Raw genomic sequence first — 22500 nt, forward strand, 5'->3', positions numbered from 1 at the left:
AAATAAAAATAATATATATTATTGTGTGTTGGACACAATCTCCTGTGTGTGTGTGTGTGTGTGTGTGTGTGTAGACCACCATCATGGCGGTGGAGTTTGACGGAGGAGTGGTGATGGGCGCTGACTCCCGCACCACCACCGGGTGAGACACACTGACCGCTTCTACATCAGTCTGATGATTGTGCTCTGTCTGACCGCTTGATGTGATCCGTGCAGAGCTTACATCGCTAACCGTGTGACGGACAAGCTGACTCCCATCCACGAGCGGATCTTGTGCTGTCGCTCGGGCTCGGCGGCGGACACACAGGCCATCGCTGACGCCGTCACCTACCAGCTGGGCTTCCACAGGTACAGCGGCTGGGCTCCTGCCCCGGGACGTCCAGCGCTCGCTCAGGCTCTCACGCTCTCTTCTGTGTCCTCAGCATCGAGCTGGACGAGGCTCCTCTGGTGCAGACCGCTGCCAGTCTGTTCAGGGACATGTGCTACAGGTACAGAGAGGAGCTGATGGCCGGCATCATCGTGGGCGGCTGGGACCCTCGCAGAGGAGGACAGGTACAGCTCCAGCACGAGTCTGATCCCTGATGGAGAAGAGAACCTCCCCTGAGTGTGTGTGTGTGTGTGTGTCAGGTGTACACCGTGCCGGTCGGAGGGATGATGACCAGACAGCCGGTGTCCGTCGGAGGATCCGGCAGCAGCTACATCTACGGATACGTGGACTCCAACTACAGACCTGGGATGAGCAAAGAGGAGTGTCTCAAATTCACCGCAGGAGGTCAGACACTCACACACACACACACACACACACACACACACACACCCCACTCTCTCTCACTCTCTCATTCACACACTCACACTCTCTCTCTCACACACACACTCTCTAACTCTCTTTCTCACTCACACACACACAGAGCTTTTCAATCTTTCATAAATTCTGAGCTTTTTCTCTAAATTGTGACTTTAAAGCTTTCCAGAATAGTTGAATCAAGTGGATCATTAAATTACTTTTTAATTTCTCAATTCATATTTGTTGTCCTTTAAATGGTCTTTAATCTCAATTTGGATTATTGTTCTCTAAGCTGCACCTAAAGCTTCAGCGCCACACACTGGTCAAAATGATGTAAATACAGTAAACTCCTGCATTAAAAAAAAACAATTACAAAAAATCTACCAAACCAACCGGAAGTGTAATTTATTAAATGCAACAACAACAAAACGAATCATTTGTTCCTATTAAAATATGAAGTCTCTATATAATGTGATCTTTTCAGGACTTGTTTTGATTAATCAGTGACTTAACTAATGTAATTGTGTGTGTGCAGCACTGTCTCTGGCCATGGAGAGGGACGGCTCCAGCGGTGGAGTGGTCAGACTAGCGGTCATCTCGGAGCAGGGTGTGGAGAGACAGGTCATCCTCGGGAACCAGCTTCCCAAGTTCTCCACCGTCTGAACCGGATCCGTGCTTCATCTGAACCTCACAGTGTTTCTCAGTGTTTGTCACACAAAGCTCCAATAAACACCACTTCACTCGACCTGCTTGTGTCTCGCTGCTTTATTCAGTTACATTGATTAAATGTAATAATTTTACTACATTACATGCTTTATTCCAGACCTCTATATGGATTTGGGAATCGGCCCAAAGAGGTCTTAAAAACTGTGAAAGTCCATTTTTTATATAATAATGGAATGTAGGATAACTAATCTAGAAGCGTAATGAGATTCTGCATGAATTCTACACATCTGACTATGATTAATATACAGGTATACAAGCACAGGTGAGATTACGAATAACAGGTTCAGTTGTGTTGTCAGGTATAACAGCAATCTGACACATCTTTACACTATTTGATCAATTCATCAATGGTTTGAAGCTGTTAAACATTTGATCTGGACTAAGTCATTTCTGGTGAATTAATAGATGTATATGTAAATAAGGCAATTATTTCCATGTTTTAATGGTCCGCTTTTTTGGTTGGACCGTGAGTGTTTTCCATGTGTTTGGTTCTTGGACGGCTTAAGTGGGAAGAAAGAGACTGGTAGGAGTCGAGATAAAATATCCAGAATTTATACCAGATGTTGGTCCAGGTCTCAGTGACCCAATACTTTTCAATGGAGGTCCATGATTTGGTGGAATGGAGCAGGTGGGCGTCTGGCAGCGTCCTGTAGAGCAGTCGGCGTCTGAGTTGGGGAAATAGGTTACACTTAGTTTGTCGGAACAACACGGGGATGTTCAAGATCTGAAAGAATACAACAGGGTTTGGTATATTGGTCACCGCTGGGATGAGGGGGATCTGGTGGACAGAAGTCGCTCCCCTCCAGCTCAATGATGGGTCGTCTGAGCAGGTGAGGAGGTCCAGAACACAGCACGGAGTCGGCGGCAGAGATGATGTTATAAAGTCCCTCGTGCATGTAGATGTTGTGTTCCTGGTCGTTCAGGAAGCTGTGGAGGTATCCGACAGCACAGCTGCAGAGCCAGGGATTGTGGGTCAGGTAAACGTAAGGAAGCTCTGGTTTGGATGAGAAGAACCCATCGGGCATCAGCGAGACACTGTTATTCTCCAGGTCGAAGGTCTTCAGGCTGCTGGAGGACACGAGATCCAGGAGACGAGGAGGGAGCACAGGAAGCTTGTTCTGAGACAGATTAATGACCTCCAGACGCGGCAGGTCACTGAAGGTGTCGTTCTGAAGGGAACCAATCTGGTTCCTGTCTAAGTAGATCTCCATCAGACTGGGAGCGCAGCGGAACACCAGTCCTCCCAAACCAGTTAACATGTTACCAGACAAACGCAAGACGCTCAGCTTCTCCAGCACTGGACCTGAAAGAGGCACACACAGACATCTGTCACTTTTCCACTGCATGGTACAGTTCGGTGCGGTTCTGGGGTGCATTTCCCAAAACCATAGTTGCTAACCTGTTACCGGAAATTGCATTGCAACCAACAAAATTGCTAACTTAGTTAGCAACTATGGTTTTGGGAAATGCACTCCTGTACAGTTAAAGATACAATTTGTACAATTTCTAGGGGCGGCAGTGGCTCAGTGGTTCATGTACAGTAGGTTGTCTACAAACCGGAAGGTTGGTGGTTCAATCCCCGGCTCCACCTGACCAAGTGTCGAGGTGTCCTTGAGCAAGACACCTAACCCCAGCTGCTCCCGACGAGCTGGATGTGCCTTGCATGGCTGACACCACCGCCATCGGTTAGTGGGTGAATGTGAGGCAACTTGTAAAGCGCTTTGGATGGCCATGGGTCTGTTGAAAGTGCTATATAAATGCAGTCCATTTACCATATGATATTTGCAGCAAAATATCCAAAAACCAGTAGGCTAGTGTTATATATTTTGTCCAGCTGATTACTAACAATATCTCTAATGTTTTCAACTGCTTGTAAATCATGAGAATATTCCCATTCTAAACAGTGACACGGGGCAGTGCAGTCGCCTGTCAATCACGTCAGTTACCCTTAGTTACCACCTTTACTGACGTAGAAACCACATGACAACAGTGTCATGAGTTGTTTTGATTCGTATCTTTACAGAACACGTATGATACTATATCGATCAACAAGATTAGTATTATGGGGAATACACACCAAACGCGGGGCATCGTGTAGCAGATCTAGTCCGCCAATAAAATGCTAACTTTAGCCTGATATCACTGAAAACGAACGTCGCACCCTCCCTGCAATCGCCGTCCAAAGCCACGCCCCCTGAACGCATATACACTCACAGACCAGAACACCAGAGATAACATTATTTACTACAATAGGCTTTATCAGCGGTTCCCAATTCCATCCCCTATTTCGGAATGAAGTAAACCCCTGCTCCGGGAGCAGGGAGCGATGAAAACTGTGTAGGGATCATATCAATCAGAACACAGTTCATGCATGTATCTCTCTTCTAAGCTGGTTATCTGAATTGGGTGTGTTAACTAAGCGAGACATGCAAAATATGCAGAACGGGAAGCGCAAGAACTGGAATTGGGAACGGCTGGGCTCAGGGGTGGTTCTAGGGTGAGTGGAGATCCGGGGCTTAGCCCAGAAAAATCCATGTATGAGACTTTTTATTTTAATAAATCATAAAGATTTAGCTTATTTAAAATATACAAAAACAATAAAAACAAATTTAAAACATTTTATTTAAAGTATTGAGGAAAATACATTTGCTTTTTGCAAACAAAAATTAAGAATTGCAAAACAAATGAAACAGCGCGAAAGCAATGATTTTGCAATACATATTTTCCATGGTCATATCTATTACGTAGCAGCAACGCTGCTTTTATTTTGCGTGTCAGTCTAGTTTGAGCTTGCAATACCATTTTTCCTTTGCGCTTCACTTTTCTGCACGTCACTCTTTGTGGCACCGTTTTTGACGTGGGGGCGGAGTCAATGGACGGGGGCGTGTACAACATGCCTCCATGGAAGTGACGTCATCGGCCCGAGACGCAGCTCACTGATCCAGGTCCTGTCATGATGAGCAGAGACTTTCGACTGGATCGTTTATTTTTATTCAGTAGCATTAAAACATTCATTTTTTGTTTTATTTACTACTTTATTAACACGTATGTGTATTAGCAGCGTTTGCTCAAGTAAAAGAAGTTGTTAACATGAACATCTGCTGTTTATTTCTCTCCATGTGCACACTTTTATAGCATTATGTGTATTGGGATGGCAAATCATTTGAGTCAGTTCGGGAGTTCGTAGTGGGTTCGCGAATCATTTGAGTCAGTTCGGGAGTTCTTAGCGGGATCGCGATTCATTTGAATAAGTTCGGGAGTTCGTAGCGGGATCGCGAATCATTTGAGTCAATTTGGGGATCGCGAATCATTTGAATAAGTTCGGGAGTTCGTAGCGGGATCGCGAATCATTTGAGTCAATTTGGGGATCGCGAATCATTTGAATAAGTTCGGGAGTTCGTAGCGGGATCGCGAATCATTTGAGTCAATTTGGGGATCGCGAATCATTTGAATAAGTTCGGGAGTTCGTAGCGGGATCGCGAATCATTTGAGTCAATTTGGGGATCGCGAATCATTTGAATAAGCTCGGGAGTTCGTAGCGGGATCGCGTATCATTTGAGTCAGTTTGGGGATCGCAAATTATTTGAAACAGATCGGGAGTGCGTAGCGGGATCGCGAATCATTTGAGTCATCTGACTCCAGTTTGGGAGTTGGAGCGGGATCGCGAATCATTTGAGTCATTTTGACAATCACGAATCATTCGAGTCAGTTCGGGAGTTCATAGCGGGATCGCAAATCATTTGAGTCAGTTTGGGGATCGCAAATTATTTGAAACAGATCGGGAGTGCGTAGCGGGATCGCGAATCATTTGAGTCATCTGACTCCAGTTTGGGAGTTGGAGCGGGATCGCGAATCATTTGAGTCATTTTGACAATCACGAATCATTCGAGTCAGTTCGGGAGTTCGTAGCGGGATCGCGTATCATTTGAGTCAGTTTGGGGATCGCAAATTATTTGAAACAGATCGGGAGTGCGTAGCGGGATCGCGAATCATTTGAGTCATCTGACTCCAGTTTGGGATTGGGGCGGGATCGCGAATCATTTGAGTCATTTTGACAATCACGAATCATTCGAGTCAGTTCGGGAGTTCATATCGGGATCGCGAATCATTTGAGTCAGTTTGGGGATCGCAAATTATTTGAAACAGATCGGGAGTGCGTAGCGGGATCGCGAATCATTTGAGTCATCTGACTCCAGTTTGGGAGTTGGAGCGGGATCGCGAATCATTTGAGTCATTTTGACAATCACGAATCATTCGAGTCAGTTCGGGAGTTCGTAGCGGGATCGCGTATCATTTGAGTCAGTTTGGGGATCGCAAATTATTTGAAACAGATCGGGAGTGCGTAGCGGGATCGCGAATCATTTGAGTCATCTGACTCCAGTTTGGGAGTTGGAGCGGGATCGCGAATCATTTGAGTCATTTTGACAATCACGAATCATTCGAGTCAGTTCGGGAGTTCATAGCGGGATCGCGAATCATTTGAGTCAGTTTGGGGATCGCAAATTATTTGAAACAGATCGGGAGTGCGTAGCGGGATCGCGAATCATTTGAGTCATCTGACTCCAGTTTGGGAGTTGGAGCGGGATCGCGAATCATTTGAGTCATTTTGACAATCACGAATCATTCGAGTCAGTTCGGGAGTTCGTAGCGGGATCGCGTATCATTTGAGTCAGTTTGGGGATCGCAAATTATTTGAAACAGATCGGGAGTGCGTAGCGGGATCGCGAATCATTTGAGTCATCTGACTCCAGTTTGGGAGTTGGAGCGGGATCGCGAATCATTTGAGTCATTTTGACAATCACGAATCATTCGAGTCAGTTCGGGAGTTCATAGCGGGATTGCGAATCATTTGAGTCAGTTTGGGTTCGTAAATCATAGCTGTATATGGATAGGCATTTGTAACTAATTTAGTAGCTAGTTATAATTACATTTTCCATGCTTGTTTAGGTGTGAAATGTGAACTTGTATTTTTTGTTTTAATGATGTGCCTTTTAACAGTATCAAGTATATTCAAAAACTAAACAAATCGTGCCTAAAAAGTGCACGCATCTAGGCTAATATAAAGTTACATGATGAAGTCATACTAGTGCGCGTGTGCATTTTGAGCGCGTTCTTTCACTGCATTATTCGGTGTATTCAAATGAATTTATGAATGCATGTGAATGATCACAAAATTCAAGATATGAACCCTTTGTGCCAAAAGGGTTCTTTCTTGTCATTATAGAACCTTTCTAGCATGAAAGGTTCTTTGGAGTTGAGTAAAGAACCCTATGGTTCTATATAGAACCCCAATGATCCCTTTCTTCTAACAGTTTGTTGTCATAAGCAGGGTTGGTTCTAGGGTGAGTGGAGATCCATGTATGTGACTTTTTATTTTAATAAATCAGAAAGATTTACCTAGTTTAAAATATACAAAAACAATAAAAACAAATCTAAAACATTTTATTTAAAGTTTATCCCTTGTATCCTGACACATATGCTGATGTTGTGTCTCTATCGCACTTTTTTTTTTTTGTCTCGGTCTCTGTTTTATTTTATTTTCTAATCAAGCCTGACTGGCTACACTCGTCCTGGTAGAACAGGGATAAGAAGCAAAGCAGTGCACTGACATACTCTTACTCTATAAAGATACACCGGTCAAAGGACTTTATCTCTGTGTTTAAAGCCAAGTATAATTATAAACGTAGGGCTCTATACACTTACAGTATTGTTCAAAATAATAGCAGTACAATGTGACTAACCAGAATAATCAAGGTTTTTAGTATATTTTTTATTGCTACGTGGCAAACAAGTTACCAGTAGGTTCAGTAGATTGTCAGAAAACAAACAAGACCCAGCATTCATGATATGCACGCTCTTAAGGCTGTGCAATTGGGCAATTAGTTGAAAGGGGTGTGTTCAAAAAAATAGCAGTGTCTACCTTTGACTGTACAAACTCAAAACTATTTTGTACAAACATTTTTTTTTTCTGGGATTTAGCAATCCTGTGAATCACTAAACTAATATTTAGTTGTATGACCACAGTTTTTTAAAACTGCTTGACATCTGTGTGGCATGGAGTCAACCAACTTGTGGCACCTCTCAGCTGTTATTCCACTCCATGATTCTTTAACAACATTCCACAATTCATTCACATTTCTTGGTTTTGCTTCAGAAACAGCATTTTTGATATCACCCCACAAGTTCTCAATTGGATTAAGGTCTGGAGATTGGGCTGGCCACTCCATAACATTAATTTTGTTGGTTTGGAACCAAGACTTTGCCCGTTTACTAGTGTGTTTTGGGTCATTGTCTTGTTGAAACAACCATTTCAAGGGCATGTCCTCTTCAGCATAGGGCAACATGACCTCTTCAAGTATTTTAACATATGCAAACTGATCCATGATCCCTGGTATGCGATAAATAGGCCCAACACCATAGTAGGAGAAACATGCCCATATCATGATGCTTGCACCTCCATGCTTCACTGTCTTCACTGTGTACTGTGGCTTGAATTCAGAGTTTGGGGGTCGTCTCACAAACTGCCTGTGGCCCTTGGACCCAAAAAGAACAATTTTACTCATCAGTCCACAAAATGTTCCTCCATTTCTCTTTAGGCCAGTTGATGTGTTCTTTGGCAAATTGTAACCTCTTCTGCACATGCCTTTTTTTTAACAGAGGGACTTTGCGGGGGATTCTTGAAAATAGATTAGCTTCACACAGACGTCTTCTAACTGTCACAGTACTTACAGGTAACTCCAGACTGTCTTTGATCATCCTGGAGGTGATCATTGGCTGAGCCTTTGCCATTCTGGTTATTCTTCTATCCATTTTGATGGTTGTCTTCCGTTTTCTTCCACGTCTCCCTGGTTTTGCTCTCCATTTTAAGGCATTGGAGATCATTTTAGCTGAACAGCCTATCATTTTTTGCACCTCTTTATAGGTTTTCCCCTCTCTAATCAACTTTTTAATCAAAGTACGCTGTTCTTCTGAACAATGTCTTGAACGACCCATTTTCCTCAGCTTTCAAATGCATGTTCAACAAGTGTTGGCTTCATCCTTAAATAGGGGCCACCTGATTCACCCCTGTTTCTTCACAAAATTGATGACCTCAGTGATTGAATGCCACACTGCTATTTTTTTGAACACACCCCTTTCAACTAATTCAACTAATTGCCCCAATTGCACAGCCTTAAGAGCGTGCATATCATGAATGCTGGGTCTCGTTTGTTTTCTGAGAATCTACTGAACCTACTGGTAACTTGTTTGCCACGTAGCAATAAAAAAATATACGAAAAACCTTGATTATTCTGGTTAGTCACATTGTACTGCTATTATTTTGAACAATACTGTATATTTTTGAAGGAGGACTTACACAGCACTTACAAATTGCATAAATAATCATAAGAAGGTTAATGTATCAAATATACAATTTGGAATAGGCTACAGAAATATATGAAATTATGAAAAAAAATTAGAATGGTACTTTGCCACTAGGTGGCGGCATGCCACTGCCTTAATGAGTGAGTCGGTCAGTCATTTAATCAATGGATTCGTTAGAAACGGATGATTCATTCAGAAAAAAAAGTGTGTGTGTGTGTGTGTCCTACAGACTGTGCTGCGCAACCGTTAACTGTTCGATGTTCAAAATGTGACGTTAAATCAGACACAATTTAAAACCGAAAAATAAATATAAAAGTTACAGATACCTGAAGTAAGCTGTTGTATCTTGGCATTCAAGTGTTTTGGCTGGGGGGTTTTACTTCCTTTTTTTAAGAAGAAGATTCATTTTGAAATATCTATTTTAATTTTCGAATAAATTGATCTAGTAAAATACTACACGCCAACAAACCGCCTGCCTCCAAAAGATCTCACTTCATTGGCTGATCGTACAGACGCTCATCGATGGTTGGCCAGTTTACATGTCAGTCAGAAGCACTAGACTCAGTGGGCGGTTTTCGTCCGATGTGAATGACAAAGCGTACTTACTTGGGTAAATTTACAGACCCTGTGGACTTGAGTCGAGAGATATTTATTTATTTATTTAAATTCTAATATAAATTACTTTATTGGGCATGAAAACTCATTGATGGCATGGTGGTAATAAAAACATTCGGGGCTTTACTGAAAACATTCGGGGCTCCAGCCCCCTTCGCCCACCCCTAACGCCGCCCCTGGCTGGGCTACATCACGTGTCATTCACCGGTGAGAAAACTTTAAAAGTACTACAATACCAGGAAGAAAGACCGGGTTGTTTGTCTGCCATTCTTGGTCCTATGCCTTCCACAGAATTAATAAATACAGTAAAATCAGACCATGTAACTTAATGATTGCTAGACTTTCAACCAACATAACAAAACATGTTTCTGAAGACAATCACCTATTGCACCTTTAATAAATTATTTTACAAACTATTCCCAAAAGTAGTCACGACTGATATATATCTATATATATCTATTTATCTATGTATATCTATATAGTGTGTGCTTGTTTACCCGGCGGCTGCAGTGTGCTGATGTTATTGTGGCTCAGGTCCAGCTCGTGCAGCTCTGTGAATCCAGAATACATGGACCAGGACAGAGAAGTGAACTGGTTTCCAGTGAGGACCAGGACCTGTGTGTCTGTGTGGATGCCCTGGGGAACAGCGGTCAGTCCCTGACCCACACAGCTCACACGCGGTCGATGATCCTGGTTCCTGTCGCTCTGACAGCTGCTGCTCGTGAAGATGAAGCACCGTATCAGGAGGAAGACCAGGATGATGAAGCACGGCATGATGAAGGCTGCTCGGAATAAAGACATCATTCAGCAAAACTGCAATCACAAGCTGTCTGTAAATGTAATGTTATGTTGTTCTTTTGAACTTTCTATTCATCTGTGCATCTTAAAAAATTTAATGTATCACAGTTTCAGAAATGTTTCTAGAGCAGTAAATCATCACATTATTCTGATTTCTGAAGATCAAGTGAAAATTTGTATAAATCCTGTCAGTAGATTTTGAACCACTTCTTACCTCGTCCACTACGAGTTAAAGTCAAAGAGTCAAAGAGGTTCAGAAAAGAGAGACTGAACAGTCGCCAATAGAGAAAAAATTAAAAGATTCCAGAGAAGATCGGGACCCCGCTATAGCTAACGGTATCAAGCTAGCGCTCAAACAGCAACAAAGTACACTTGATTCGGTTGTGTCTGTAACTGTAAGAGAAGTAATAGACTGTACTGACCCCAGCACTCGTGATCTACACTTGGATATATACGAACACCCAACGATTCTGTAAAAGAGCTAAAAGCAGAAGTGTAATGGATCAACTGGGTGGGGATCATGTTAACTGTTAATGTCTCATTCCAGCAGATTTGGCAAAAGCGACTGCAAAGCTATAATGAGAAGATGTTGGTACATTAACAAATATTGCCACACAGTGTTCATCGTCTGGTTGACTAAAATTCATGTCATATGCACATAAACTGACAGTCACGTCTTATAAGCTAATACTAAATATTGTAGAAACTTTTCTGTAAAGTTGTAGTTAAAGTTGGATTCAAACTCGAATCAACCATATTCAAAGTTGTGGATGTGCATTCGACAGCGGCAAGGAACCAAAACTGTACAAAACTGAAACCGATTTCGATGAGTCAGTTTGTAAAGAGTACTTGGATAAATTAGGACTGCCTCGGATCACGCAGATGGATTTGGAGGAGCTTCATGAAGCACTAAAAGCCTTCAGAAGGGCAAATCACCAGGCCTAGATGGCCTTCCTCCTGAATTAGATTTAGAAATAAGGGATGTGGTTGGGACTCTCATGCTTGACTCATTTAATTTTGCAATCGAGTCCAAAGAACATCTTTGATATCACAGCTTCTTAAAAAGGGTAAAGATCCATTAGATTGCTCCAACTACAGACCAGTATCACTCATCCCATGCTGGAAATAAAGATAATAAAAATGATAAATATACTTTTAGCCCGTTTGTGGCCAATTCTATTAGGATCTGGAAAAGGCTGGACCGTGTTGATAGGAGGACCTTTCAAATTTTGAAAGAACACACCTTTATGGGACAACTTAAATTTTATATGTGAAAATCGTTCATTTGTCCAGCGCTCTTGGTCTACATTGGGCATAAACACATGCAGTGACTTATATGATAACCAAGGACTCCGCTCATTTTTGTCTTTTTTCAGTTACGTTCTGCTCTCAAGGCCTATAGAGATCCCTGGGCTTCCCCCATTTCTTCTCATCCTATTTGGATTGGATCGCACCATCCTCTGTTCGGCCATCTGTTTCTCTCATATATAGAAAACTTAATGATCACACTGCAAAGCCTCTTTCTATTAAACCTATGAATCGTGAATTAACAGATTTTGACTTCTCTGTCAAGTGGGAGAGAGAGGGTGTGGTCTAATCTAATCTTAACTTCTAAAAACTTGGCTCATTGCTTTATCCATTTCAAAGTCATCCATAGAATATACATAACTCCTTACAAGAGAAATCGAACTATAACTGTCATATCTGTAACACTGTATCATCAGGTTCTTTTCTCCACTTTTTGGGAATTTCCAATTGTTGTCAACCTGTTAGAAATCAAACATTTAGAAATCATAAACGTCAATAATGCATCATTGGGAAGGCTCTTTTTTTCACAATTTACAATATAATGTTAAAAAAGATTTATGTTTCAAATAAATACTGTTTAAAAAACTTACTGAAGACTGGAATAATGATACTGTAAATTCAGCTTTGATCACGGCAATAAATTACATTTGAACAGATATTTCCATAGACAACAGATATTTTCAATTGTAATAATACTTCACAATTTCTACTGTATTTTTTAATCAAACAAATGCAGCCTTGGTGAGCAGAAGAGACTCTTTCAGAAACATTTGGATATTTAAGACGTACAGACTTAACATCACCAGACACCAGAAACAGTCGTTTTTATACATTGTCCTTTATTGACATTTTTAACCATTTTAAAACTCAAAAATAACTCAAAACCCAGAATAAAACAAACAGAAGCGCAGAAACAGAAGTGGCAGCTTGTGTCCAGTGAGACACTTGAGGTTCATCATGTTGGAAACACCATCAATGTCAACCTCAAACAAAACACACACAGAGTGAACAGTGCACGTGTGTGTTTGTGCAAATGAACTCAGCGGATTCCTCGCACACATACATAACTGCACAAACACTAATTACTCAATGAAATCATAATCAAACTGAAAAAGGCAAATGAAACCAAACAAACGTCATATTACGGCAGGAAATAGTCTGCAAGTGTAAATAAAAGACATCGTCTTCATCATCAAAACATAATCAGCTGATTGTCCAGAAGTGTTAAAAGTCACAGTCAGAAAAGCTCCTGTGATAGTTGAGTGATGTCATGTCTCACTGTAATAACTCTGTCCACCTGCCACACAGATACCATGATGAAGCAAAAACTCAAGAACAGCCTCCCGTGTGTCTCTGAACATTCAAGCATTTTCTCTGTCTGACGGGATGCAGTGGGAATCTCCAATGAAAATTTCTAGTGAGGCTCTCTACTGGGAATCTCCAGTCAGACTCTTCTTAAGAATCTCTAGTTGGAATCTCCAGTGAGACTCTTCAGAGAGAGATTCTCCAGTGGGAATCTCCAGTGGGACTCTTCAGAGAGAGATTCTCCAGTGGGAATCTCCAGTGAGACTCTTCAGAAAGAGATTCTCCAGTGGGAATCTCCAGTGAGACTCTTCTTAAGAATCTCCAGTGGGAATCTCCAGTGAGACTCTTCAGAGAGAGATTCTCCAGTGGGAATCTCCAGTGGGACTCTTCAGAGAGAGATTCTCCAGTGGGAATCTCCAGTGAGACTCTTCAGAAAGAGATTCTCCAGTGGGAATCTCCAGTGGGACTCTTCAGAGAGAGATTCTCCAGTGGGAATCTCCAGTGAGACTCTTCAGAAAGAGATTCTCCAGTGGGAATCTCCAGTGGGACTCTTCAGAGAGAGATTCTCCAGTGGGAATCTCCAGTGGGACTCTTCAGAGAGATTCTCCAGTGGGAATCTCCAGTGAGACTCTTCAGAGAGAGATTCTCCAGTGGGAATCTCCAGTGAGACTCTTCTTAAGAATCTCCAGTGGGAATCTCCAGTGAGACTCTTCAGAGAGAGATTCTCCAGTGGGAATCTCCAGTGAGACTCTTCAGAGAGAGATTCTCCAGTGGGAATCTCCAGTGAGACTCTTCTTAAGAATCTCCAGTGGGAATCTCCAGTGAGACTCTTCAGAGAGAGATTCTCCAGTGGGAATCTCCAGTGAGACTCTTCAGAGAGAGATTCTCCAGTGGGAATCTCCAGTGAGACTCTTCAGAAAGAGATTCTCCAGTGGGAATCTCCAGTGGGACTCTTCAGAGAGAGATTCTCCAGTGGGAATCTCCAGTGGGACTCTTCAGAGAGATTCTCCAGTGGGAATCTCCAGTGGACTCTTCAGAGAGAGATTCTCCAGTGGAATCTCCAGTGGGACTCTTCAGAGAGAGATTCTCCAGTGGGAATCTCCAGTGAGACTCTTCAGAGAGAGATTCTCCAGTGGGAATCTCCAGTGAGACTCTTCAGAGAGAGATTCTCCAGTGGAATCTCCAGTGGGACTCTTCTTAAGAATCTCCAGTGAAACTCTTCAGAGAGAGATTCTCCAGTGGGACTCTTCTGAGAGAGATTCTCCAGTGGGAATCTCCAGTGAGACTCTTCTTAAGAATCTCCAGTGGGAATCTCCAGTGAGACTCTTCAGAGAGAGATTCTCCAGTGGGAATCTCCAGTGGGACTCTTCAGAGAGATTCTCCAGTGGGAATCTCCAGTGACACTCTTCTTAAGAATCTCCAGTGGGAATCTCCAGTGAAATTCTCCAGTGGGAATCTCCAGTGAGACTCTTCAGAGAGAGATTCTCCAGTGGGAATCTCCAGTGGAAATATTCTTAAGAATCTCTAATGAAATTCTCCAATGAGATTCTGCAACGGGAATGTCCAGTGAGATTTTCCAGTAGGAATCTTCAGTGCGATATCTGTTGAGATTCTGAGCATCTAGCATGATACACCACTGCAGCCTCACGCAAGCAGGACTGATTTAAATCTGCCACTCAAAAATAATGTTGAACTGGATCAAACAACTCATATTCCCAATAAATAGTCAAAATATTTCTGCCATCTGATTAAGTTTAAAAACATCCATCATCAGCATGTTTACTCACAACTTAAAAACCCTACATCAACTCTAAAACTCACACAACTTGCATCTTTATTCCACATGTCCATTACATTGACCTTTGAACTCTCCACATAACCTTCACCACCATCATCATCATCATCAGCGATTGACAGCTGTCTGTCATTTGCGTAAACACTTTTGTGTTTCTCATTTCTCTCCTCTAGTCTGAATCATTTCAGTGAATCATTTAATTCGGCTGATTCGTTTCAATGAACTGGTTCTTGATTTAAGTCATTCAGTTGTTTTCATCTGGCTCAGTTTGATACACTAAAGACCATTATCGCAATAGTATGAAAAAAAAGCTTAAAAACTAAAATAAAATTATATTCTGAAGGGTGAGTCAAATGATTCTCGCTGGTGATGAACAGCATCTGAACTGATACCTTCCTTTAAGTTGTTTTGAGTTGTTCTGTTGTGAATCAGGTGAATTAATCATTATCAAGAACCGGTTCAAAAGAATCATATCCATGAATCAGGCCTTAAAACTTCCTCCTGCATCTCAGATCTCTCACACAGTAAATCATCAGCGTCACACACACACACTCACACACACACACTCCCATGGCATTTCCTTCAGTGATCTCTGAGGTTATTGGCATCTGAATAAGGCACATTGAGGCTGAACATACAAACACCCAAAACTAATGCAAAACTAGTCCCAGGCTGAGTCATTGTGGAGAGGTATGTGATCCTGAACAGCAAAAACACACACAGACGGAGTAGTGACGTGGTGCGTTAACGGAGTTTGGGTCAGTTTGGGTTAAGTAGTCTCGGACCACCCATACAGAACATGAGTACTGCACTTAAAATAATGAGAGCTTTCCAAAAACCACAAGCTCTAATCTGATTGGAGGGCAAGGAGTCTGAAGGCCCGTTCACAACAAGAAAGATAACTATAACCCAATTGTGTAGATTCCTATCAAAACAGCTTTGCAAAAATTTGCAGAACTACAGTAAATGTAAGCGCTCCTTTAAAAATGAATATAAAACCATCATCATAGTAATTGTTCTCATAGCGAACGGGTCTTACCTGTCACTCAAACACTCTCTTCCTGTCTAAAGTGGGCCAGAATTAACTCTTTCTACTGATAGTCTGCCTACACGAGACTAACCCATCAAAACAACTCGGCTTGTATTCATGACATCATAAGTGAACGGCGGTAAAACAGCGGTCACGCACACATCAGATGGGCGTTTCTTTGCTCTTCAGGTCGGGGGCGCTGTACTGGCGTCTCATGCGCGGCGGGGGTGACGTAGCCCTGCGGTTTTTGGTATTTGCCGTGCTGTTGATCCACGAGTGTGTGCGGTAGAGTCTGGTAGGTCTGGAAGGCGGGCCGCTGATGATTGACGTACATCGGTGTGTACGCCCCCTCCCCACGTGTGCAAGGGCCCGGCGACTGTCGCCGATAGCGACCGCGGTTTGACTGCTGTGAGCCGTTATTGTTGTGGTGACCGTTGCTGTAGTAACCCTGGTTGCCAGGCATGGTGCTGCTGTCCAGTGAGTTGCGCCTGTAGTGCCACTGTTGCTGAGGAAACTGATTGCCGTTGCCAAAGTTACCGTTGCTGTATTGGCGAGGTTGCCAGGGGCGACTGGGGAGGGCGCGCGCATGACAACCGGCACTTGGAACGGTAGAGGAAGTAACGGCACGCCGGGGGCGGGGCCTCGTCCCTCGCTGCGCTCGTCCTTGAGGTCGTCCACTGTGACGGACACATTCGGGCCCCAGGAGAGCCGGTGCTGCGGGTTGCTCTTAAAGGGGAATTTCAGCTTGCAGTCCTGAGGGGGAATAAAGCGTCCTGTTCCAGGAAGGTGGACCACGCCCTCCCCGGCCCCAGCCCCGCCCCCGGCTCCACCCCCTCTGCGCAGACGCTTGGTGATCTGCTGCTGTTGCAGGTTTTGCAGACGCAGCTGCTCCTGTTTGAGCCAGCGCAGGCGGCCCCTACGGAAGGCGGGGTCTTCTTCCATCAGCCGTGACACTCGCTCCTGTTTGGGGAGGAGCTCCAGAGGGCCACACCCATCCTGCTCATCGCCCCGCCCCTGATCGCCATATGCAAGCAGTTCCTCTGATTCATCATCATTATCCTACACAAACACAATCATGTCATCCATTACTGTCTCCGTTCAGAATTGAGATGAGAGGGTCTATAAATTCCAACTGAATCGATATAACAAAAAGTTATTCAAAATTAAACTGTCTTTTTTAACTATAACGTTTGTCAAGATAATCTCGGAATGTTGGTTTAGTAAGGCTTGTAGAAAGATGCCTTAAAATTGGAGGTTTATTGCCCTTAAAGAAAAAAAAGAAAAGTAAGAAAAAATAAAAGAAAAACAAAATGAGAAAAAGCAAACAAAAACAAAGAAAATTTACGGAACATTGTAGCCCCTCCCATTCAATAAATTGCATTGAGCTTTGTGATTTGTTACTTTTGATATGAAACAAAGTATCAGATTTCAAATTCTGTAACATTTCAGCTAGAAAAATTTACTCTAAAGAAGCAGCATTTTTGCTAAATATGCACCATATAAAATATTCATTTTATTACTGTTCTACAACATTGAATTTATGTTTGAAAAAAAGTTTTTGTATCAACCACTATTTAAATGTTTATTTTTCAAAAAAGGAACTTGAGCATAAATATACTTACGCAACTTCAAGTTAAAGTTAGTATTATAACTATATTGCGTGTATGTGTGTGAGTGTGTGTGTGCGTCTGTGTAAGAGTGTGTGTGTGTGTAGGAGTGTGTGTGTGTGTGTGTGTGTACCTGCTGCACTGCTGGGATGATGCTCTCCATCTTCATCATGCGGTCTCGGAGGGCTTTGATCTCCTCGTCCTTCATGTTGTTCTGCTCTTTAACCTCTTGTAGAATATCTGTCAGTTTGTCGATGTGTGCTTTCAGGTTGTAGACACCGGTTCTGCCGCTCTCTCCATCCGCTGAGCCGCTCTCTCCGTCTGTGTTCTCCAGCGAGCGCTCGTCTGCGATGCCCACCGTGTCCCACACATCCTGTGCCACCTCCCTCCACGTGTCCTTCTCGGCCGCGTCTCGTTTGTTGTACATGCGGCAGAGCTCCTTCATCTTGACGATGGCCAGCGCCTCCATCTCTCGCCGTGAGTGCCTGAAGTCTCCGAGCGCCACCTCGTAGCAGATCTCCTTCACCGCCTGCAGCTTCAGGTCGCTCATGGTCACCTGCTCGGGGGTCTTTGCTGATGCGTCTGCGCTGCGGGATCTGATAGACTCGGAGAGGCTCGCGCCGCTTGCCACTGCTGGGTAAACCACAGCGCTTCACTATGGACTGAACCTGAAACACACACGAGGAACATGTGACGTCTGTCCAGAACCACAGATGTTTGTACTCTGTTTTTCTGGTACCTTGTTAGCTGGTAGTTTCTCTCTCAGGGATGAAATGAGTCTCCAGCTCTCTTCACACGAACGCTTGTCAGAATCATCTCCGCTGTCTGAATCTGCGTACTGAACACACACACACACACACACACACACACACAATAGTGTGACTCACAGCTAACAGATCTTTATCACAAAACACTGCTGTAAAAGTTCAGCAATTGTTTAATGCTTTTATTCATTAAGGATGCATTAAATAGATGAAAAGTGCCAAAGTCATTTATAATGTTACAAAAGATTTCTATCTCAAATAAATGCTGTTCTTGAACTTTCTGTTCATCTGTGAATCCTGAAAATAAAAATGCATCACAGTTTCCACAGAAATATTGAGCAGCACAACTGTGTTCAACACTGATAATAATCAGAAATGTTTCTTGAGCAGTAAATGATCATATTATTCTGATTTCTGAAGATCATGTGACACTGAAGACTGGAGGAATGATGCTGAAAATACAGTGTGTGTTTATCAGTGTGTGTGTGTGTGTGTGTGTTTGGGTTTATGTGTGTGTGTGTGTGTGTGTGTGTGTGTGTGTGTCTCACCAGTCTCTGTTGCTCCAGCAGTAGATCTGCTTCCTCTTTCTCTCTCCGATACTGAATCTCCACGTCCTGTAGCCTGAGACACACACACATGGATGGTGAATTGGTCACGTCAGCACACTCATACGTGTGTGTGTGTGTGTGTGTGTCACCTCCTCTCCATCTCCAGCTTGATGTCGATGCCCTGTTTCTCCAGCAGCTCTCTCTGAGCGTAGTTCCAGTCGGCCGGCTCTCCCTGCTGCTCCACACAGCTGCTGCGCTCACGCTCCAGACGCGCCTGCTCCGGGTGGTTGAACCGGAACACGTGGTTCTTGCCCATCACGATACGGTTGCCTGCGTCACGAGAGGTCACGCTCAGGGTCATGTGATCACGAGGACAGGTTCAGGTCATGCAAACACACTCACCCTGTTTGAGCAGCACACACTCGGTGATCTGCTTCCCGTTCACGTACGTCTCAGCTCCCTCCAGCGGCTCCAGAGTCACGGCCACTGCAGACACACAGGAAGTGATGTCATCATGGTGTACACAGTATGCTAATGAGGAGGGTGGGGCTCCTCAGAGTACACAGCTGAATGAGGAAGACTCCGCCTCCTGTAGGCCCCGCCCACATCACCTCACACTGCAATTATCAATCATCTGATTTTTGCTTTGTTGATCAAATTCAAAATGAACAGGAAATAACCAAATGAGATGGAGCAGCCTTCTTTGGTCGGGGATTGATGTTCATGCAAACAGCGTCACTTACACGTTTCCTGTGATGCTAAATGAGTTCGGTTTGATGAGAGACGACCTGCTTCTTAATTTACCCAAGCAAATGATCTGATTCACATCATGCTAATGAAGCACAGAGGAACTCACAGACGACACACAGACGGTCCGTATGTGGTGAAACAGGACAATACATGACACGAATAACAGTGTGTGATCACAACAGGAAGACGAGGAGGAGAATGAGGAAGGACACATAAAGCTCATGATTGATTTACTGATGATACCTGTGTTTAAATCCCAGCAACTGTTCCACCGACAGAGAGAAAACCAGCACAGTACATGAGTGTGTTACTGACACACACACACACACACACACACACACACACACACACACACACACATACACAATCTATATTTGTGAGGCTTGTCTCAATATTTGAGCACAAACTCTTGTCCTGTGGCTCAGTGGTAGAGCATTGTGTCAGCAGCGCAGAAGATTGTGGGTTCAATTCCCAGGGAACACACACTGGTAAAATAATGATTTATAGCCTAACTGTGCTGTAAGTCACTTTGAATAAAAGCTTCTGCTAAAGATGTAAATGTAAACTTCCTCTGAGAGTCACTTTAGTTTGCTGATGAGACACTGTCAGAGTAAACAGTTCATCTTTCTGCTTGATTCTGTGGAGCTCCGTCTGCTGTTCTGGATGTTTCTATCCACATCACGGTACGACCATATTACTGTCACACTGGTGCACTGTACTACACACACACACACACACACACACACTCTCTTACCTTCTCCATTCTGGTTGATGTAGCTGTAAAACACACAGTGCTGTTCTTTGATAAACTGACCACTGAGCTTGATGTCCACATCCTTCTGACCAACCCTGACAAACACACACACACACACACACACACACAGACAAAGATGAATATCTGCACATAAAAAATCATCAGCTCAACTATTTACTGAACTACCACATCAGAGTATTTTTTGAGATCGAGGCGGTGTTGATTCATTCTGAACCGGATCGAGACGGTGTTGATTCAGTCTGAACCGGATCGAGGCGGTGTTGATTCAGTCTGAACCGGATCGAGGCGGTGTTGATTCATTCACCTGGTCACACCCTCCTTGATGTAGTACAGCAGACACTCAGACATCAGTGGATCCTCGTTCAGATTCACCAGGTGAGGAGTCTGAAACACACACACACACACACACACACACACCTGATCATGTCACCACTGTGTGTTTATGTAGTCTGTGAGTGTGTGTGTGTGTGTATACGGACCCCTTTAGGTGAAAACACTCCAACAGTTCCTCCATCCTCTTTAATGGACACTCCCATCTCAGCCAGGATCGTCTCCCTGCACACAGCAAACACAGCGTCACAAGCATCTGCATCACAATCTGAAATCAACTTGAAGTCATTTCCACTCACAATGAAACAAATATAACACATGAAATACAAAAATAATTATTCAAGTAAATCCTCAAAATTAATGTTTTATAAGACAATATTTTCTACCTTTGCTAAAACCACTTGCTAGAAGTGCTGTGTCTATGCAGAAGTATTGAATTTTGAGCTAATTAAATACTTCAAGCCAAATCAATATTTTAAGTGCATTTATTTACTGACTGGCTGTCATCTGGGGTTTTATTGTCAGACCTCAAACATTCACCTGCAGCAGTGAAACCAGTGTTTACCTCTCCAGTCGGATCGACTCGGTCTTCCTCAGCTTCTCCTCCCACGTCTCATTCAGCTCAGCCATGATCTTCTCTGTTTCCTGCACACACACACACACACACACACATACACACACACACACAGATTAATGATGCTCATTATCCCATGCTCCTCCCACCACCACAGCCCCGCCAACCCGTACCTTCAGTCTCTCCACTGCCTCCTCATTGGTAATCATCTCGCCCTGAAACTCTTCTAATTGGCCGTGGCCATCCAGAGAGGCGGGGTCACTCTCAGAGGCGGGGCCTTCTCCCAGGGCAGGTGCAGATGTGGGTGGAGCTCCATTGGAGGCGGGGTCAGCAGGCATTAGATTGACGCCCACACGGTTGTTATTGACTTCAGCAGCTGATAGATAAGCAAAGAGACATCTTAAACTCAACTGTATGCATCAAACCTTAAAACTCGTGTGTGTGTGTGTGTGTGTGTGTGTGTGTGTACCTGGAGCAGTGATCAGCCGGCTCAGTCCTTGTGACAGCAGCAGATCTCGGAGTCGGTTCACTTCCTCCTTCAGTTCTCTGATCAGACGAGCGTTTGGATCCTCGTTAATTACAGCGTTACAGCGGATCTGCTTGGCACGGTCAGCATATCTGCACACACACACACACACACACACACACACACACACACACACACACACACACACACACACACACACACACACACAGAGGAAGCTCTGAAGAGTTGCACAGATGAATGATTGATTGATTGATTGATTGATTGATTGATTGATTGATGGATGTACCTGAGAGTGCTGAGTGTTTCCTCATAATTAATATCTGCAGGACTGAGAGCAGCGATCATAGCTGTACGAGAATTACCACCTGAAACAAACACATGCTTCATAACCACAACTCCGTGTGTGTGTGTGTGTGTGTGTGTGTGTGTGTGTGAGTGTGAGTGTGAGTGTGTGTGTGTGTGAGAGAGAGAGTGTGTGTGAGAGTGTGTGTGTGTGAGTGTGTGTGTTACCCAGGTTCTCCTTCAGTATCCAGGTGAGCACAGAGTCTCTGTACGGGATGAACTCACTCTTCCTTCTTTTGCTGTTTTGCTGTGCAGGAATAATGATCACATGATCACACACTCAACACATAAACACACCACTAGCTTCTCTCTGACAGAAAGTTCCTCTCATTATAAACCTGTATGAGTCTCTTTCTTCTGTGAAACATTTAAGAGAGGCTGCTCTTTATCACATAATGTACTTTAATTGTATTTCACTTAAGATTTCTGGAGCACTCTTGTACTTCACAGGTTCTGAGCGACGCGAGGAGACGTACACGAGGACAGAACGATCATTTCAGGAACTAAATTATTCAGTCAAGTGTCTCACCATTTCAGCCAGAGCGGAGATGACCTTCCCCAGCGTGGTGAGAGATTTATTGATATTAGCACCTTCCTGAA

At 43.6% G+C, this 22500-nt stretch overlaps 3 protein-coding genes across 4 annotated transcripts in view; 1 reads left to right on the forward strand and 2 right to left on the reverse strand.

The window, feature by feature from the left end:
- The window catches only part of LOC113065867 (proteasome subunit beta type-6-like), a 2223-nt gene extending 694 nt beyond the window's left edge, over window positions 1-1529 (forward strand). Inside the window, exons 2-6 of the mRNA XM_026237418.1 lie at window positions 75-142; window positions 217-348; window positions 423-552; window positions 628-772; window positions 1320-1529. Coding sequence (XP_026093203.1) covers window positions 75-142; window positions 217-348; window positions 423-552; window positions 628-772; window positions 1320-1447 — 603 coding nt within the window. The 3' untranslated portion in view covers window positions 1448-1529. The remainder of the gene's footprint in view (window positions 1-74; window positions 143-216; window positions 349-422; window positions 553-627; window positions 773-1319) is intronic.
- Window positions 1-10934, reverse strand: part of LOC113065865 (platelet glycoprotein Ib alpha chain-like) — a 20824-nt gene extending 9890 nt beyond the window's left edge. Inside the window, exons 1-3 of one of the 2 annotated variants that reach the window (XM_026237414.1) lie at window positions 10708-10934; window positions 9985-10269; window positions 1450-2813 (exon numbers count right to left, since the gene is read on the reverse strand). In XM_026237414.1, coding sequence (XP_026093199.1) covers window positions 2200-2813; window positions 9985-10269; window positions 10708-10807 — 999 coding nt within the window. In that variant the 5' untranslated portion in view covers window positions 10808-10934 and the 3' untranslated portion in view covers window positions 1450-2199. The other variant, XM_026237416.1, reaches the window with a different exon arrangement.
- A 1478-nt stretch (window positions 10935-12412) lies between these two features.
- LOC113065871 (kinesin-like protein KIF1C) overlaps window positions 12413-22500 on the reverse strand; it is a 19198-nt gene continuing 9110 nt past the window's right edge. The window contains 17 exon segments of the mRNA XM_026237423.1: window positions 12413-16293; window positions 16296-16782; window positions 17464-17889; window positions 17891-17998; window positions 18070-18168; window positions 18643-18715; window positions 18792-18972; window positions 19045-19128; window positions 20147-20241; window positions 20472-20551; window positions 20647-20722; window positions 21063-21142; window positions 21245-21447; window positions 21541-21689; window positions 21845-21923; window positions 22069-22147; window positions 22430-22495. Of these exon segments, the coding sequence (XP_026093208.1) occupies window positions 15875-16293; window positions 16296-16782; window positions 17464-17889; window positions 17891-17998; window positions 18070-18168; window positions 18643-18715; window positions 18792-18972; window positions 19045-19128; window positions 20147-20241; window positions 20472-20551; window positions 20647-20722; window positions 21063-21142; window positions 21245-21447; window positions 21541-21689; window positions 21845-21923; window positions 22069-22147; window positions 22430-22495 (2784 nt within the window). The 3' untranslated portion in view covers window positions 12413-15874.

This window comes from Carassius auratus, chromosome 48 (genome assembly GCF_003368295.1).
Source record: "Carassius auratus strain Wakin chromosome 48, ASM336829v1, whole genome shotgun sequence".
NCBI lineage: Eukaryota > Metazoa > Chordata > Actinopteri > Cypriniformes > Cyprinidae > Carassius > Carassius auratus.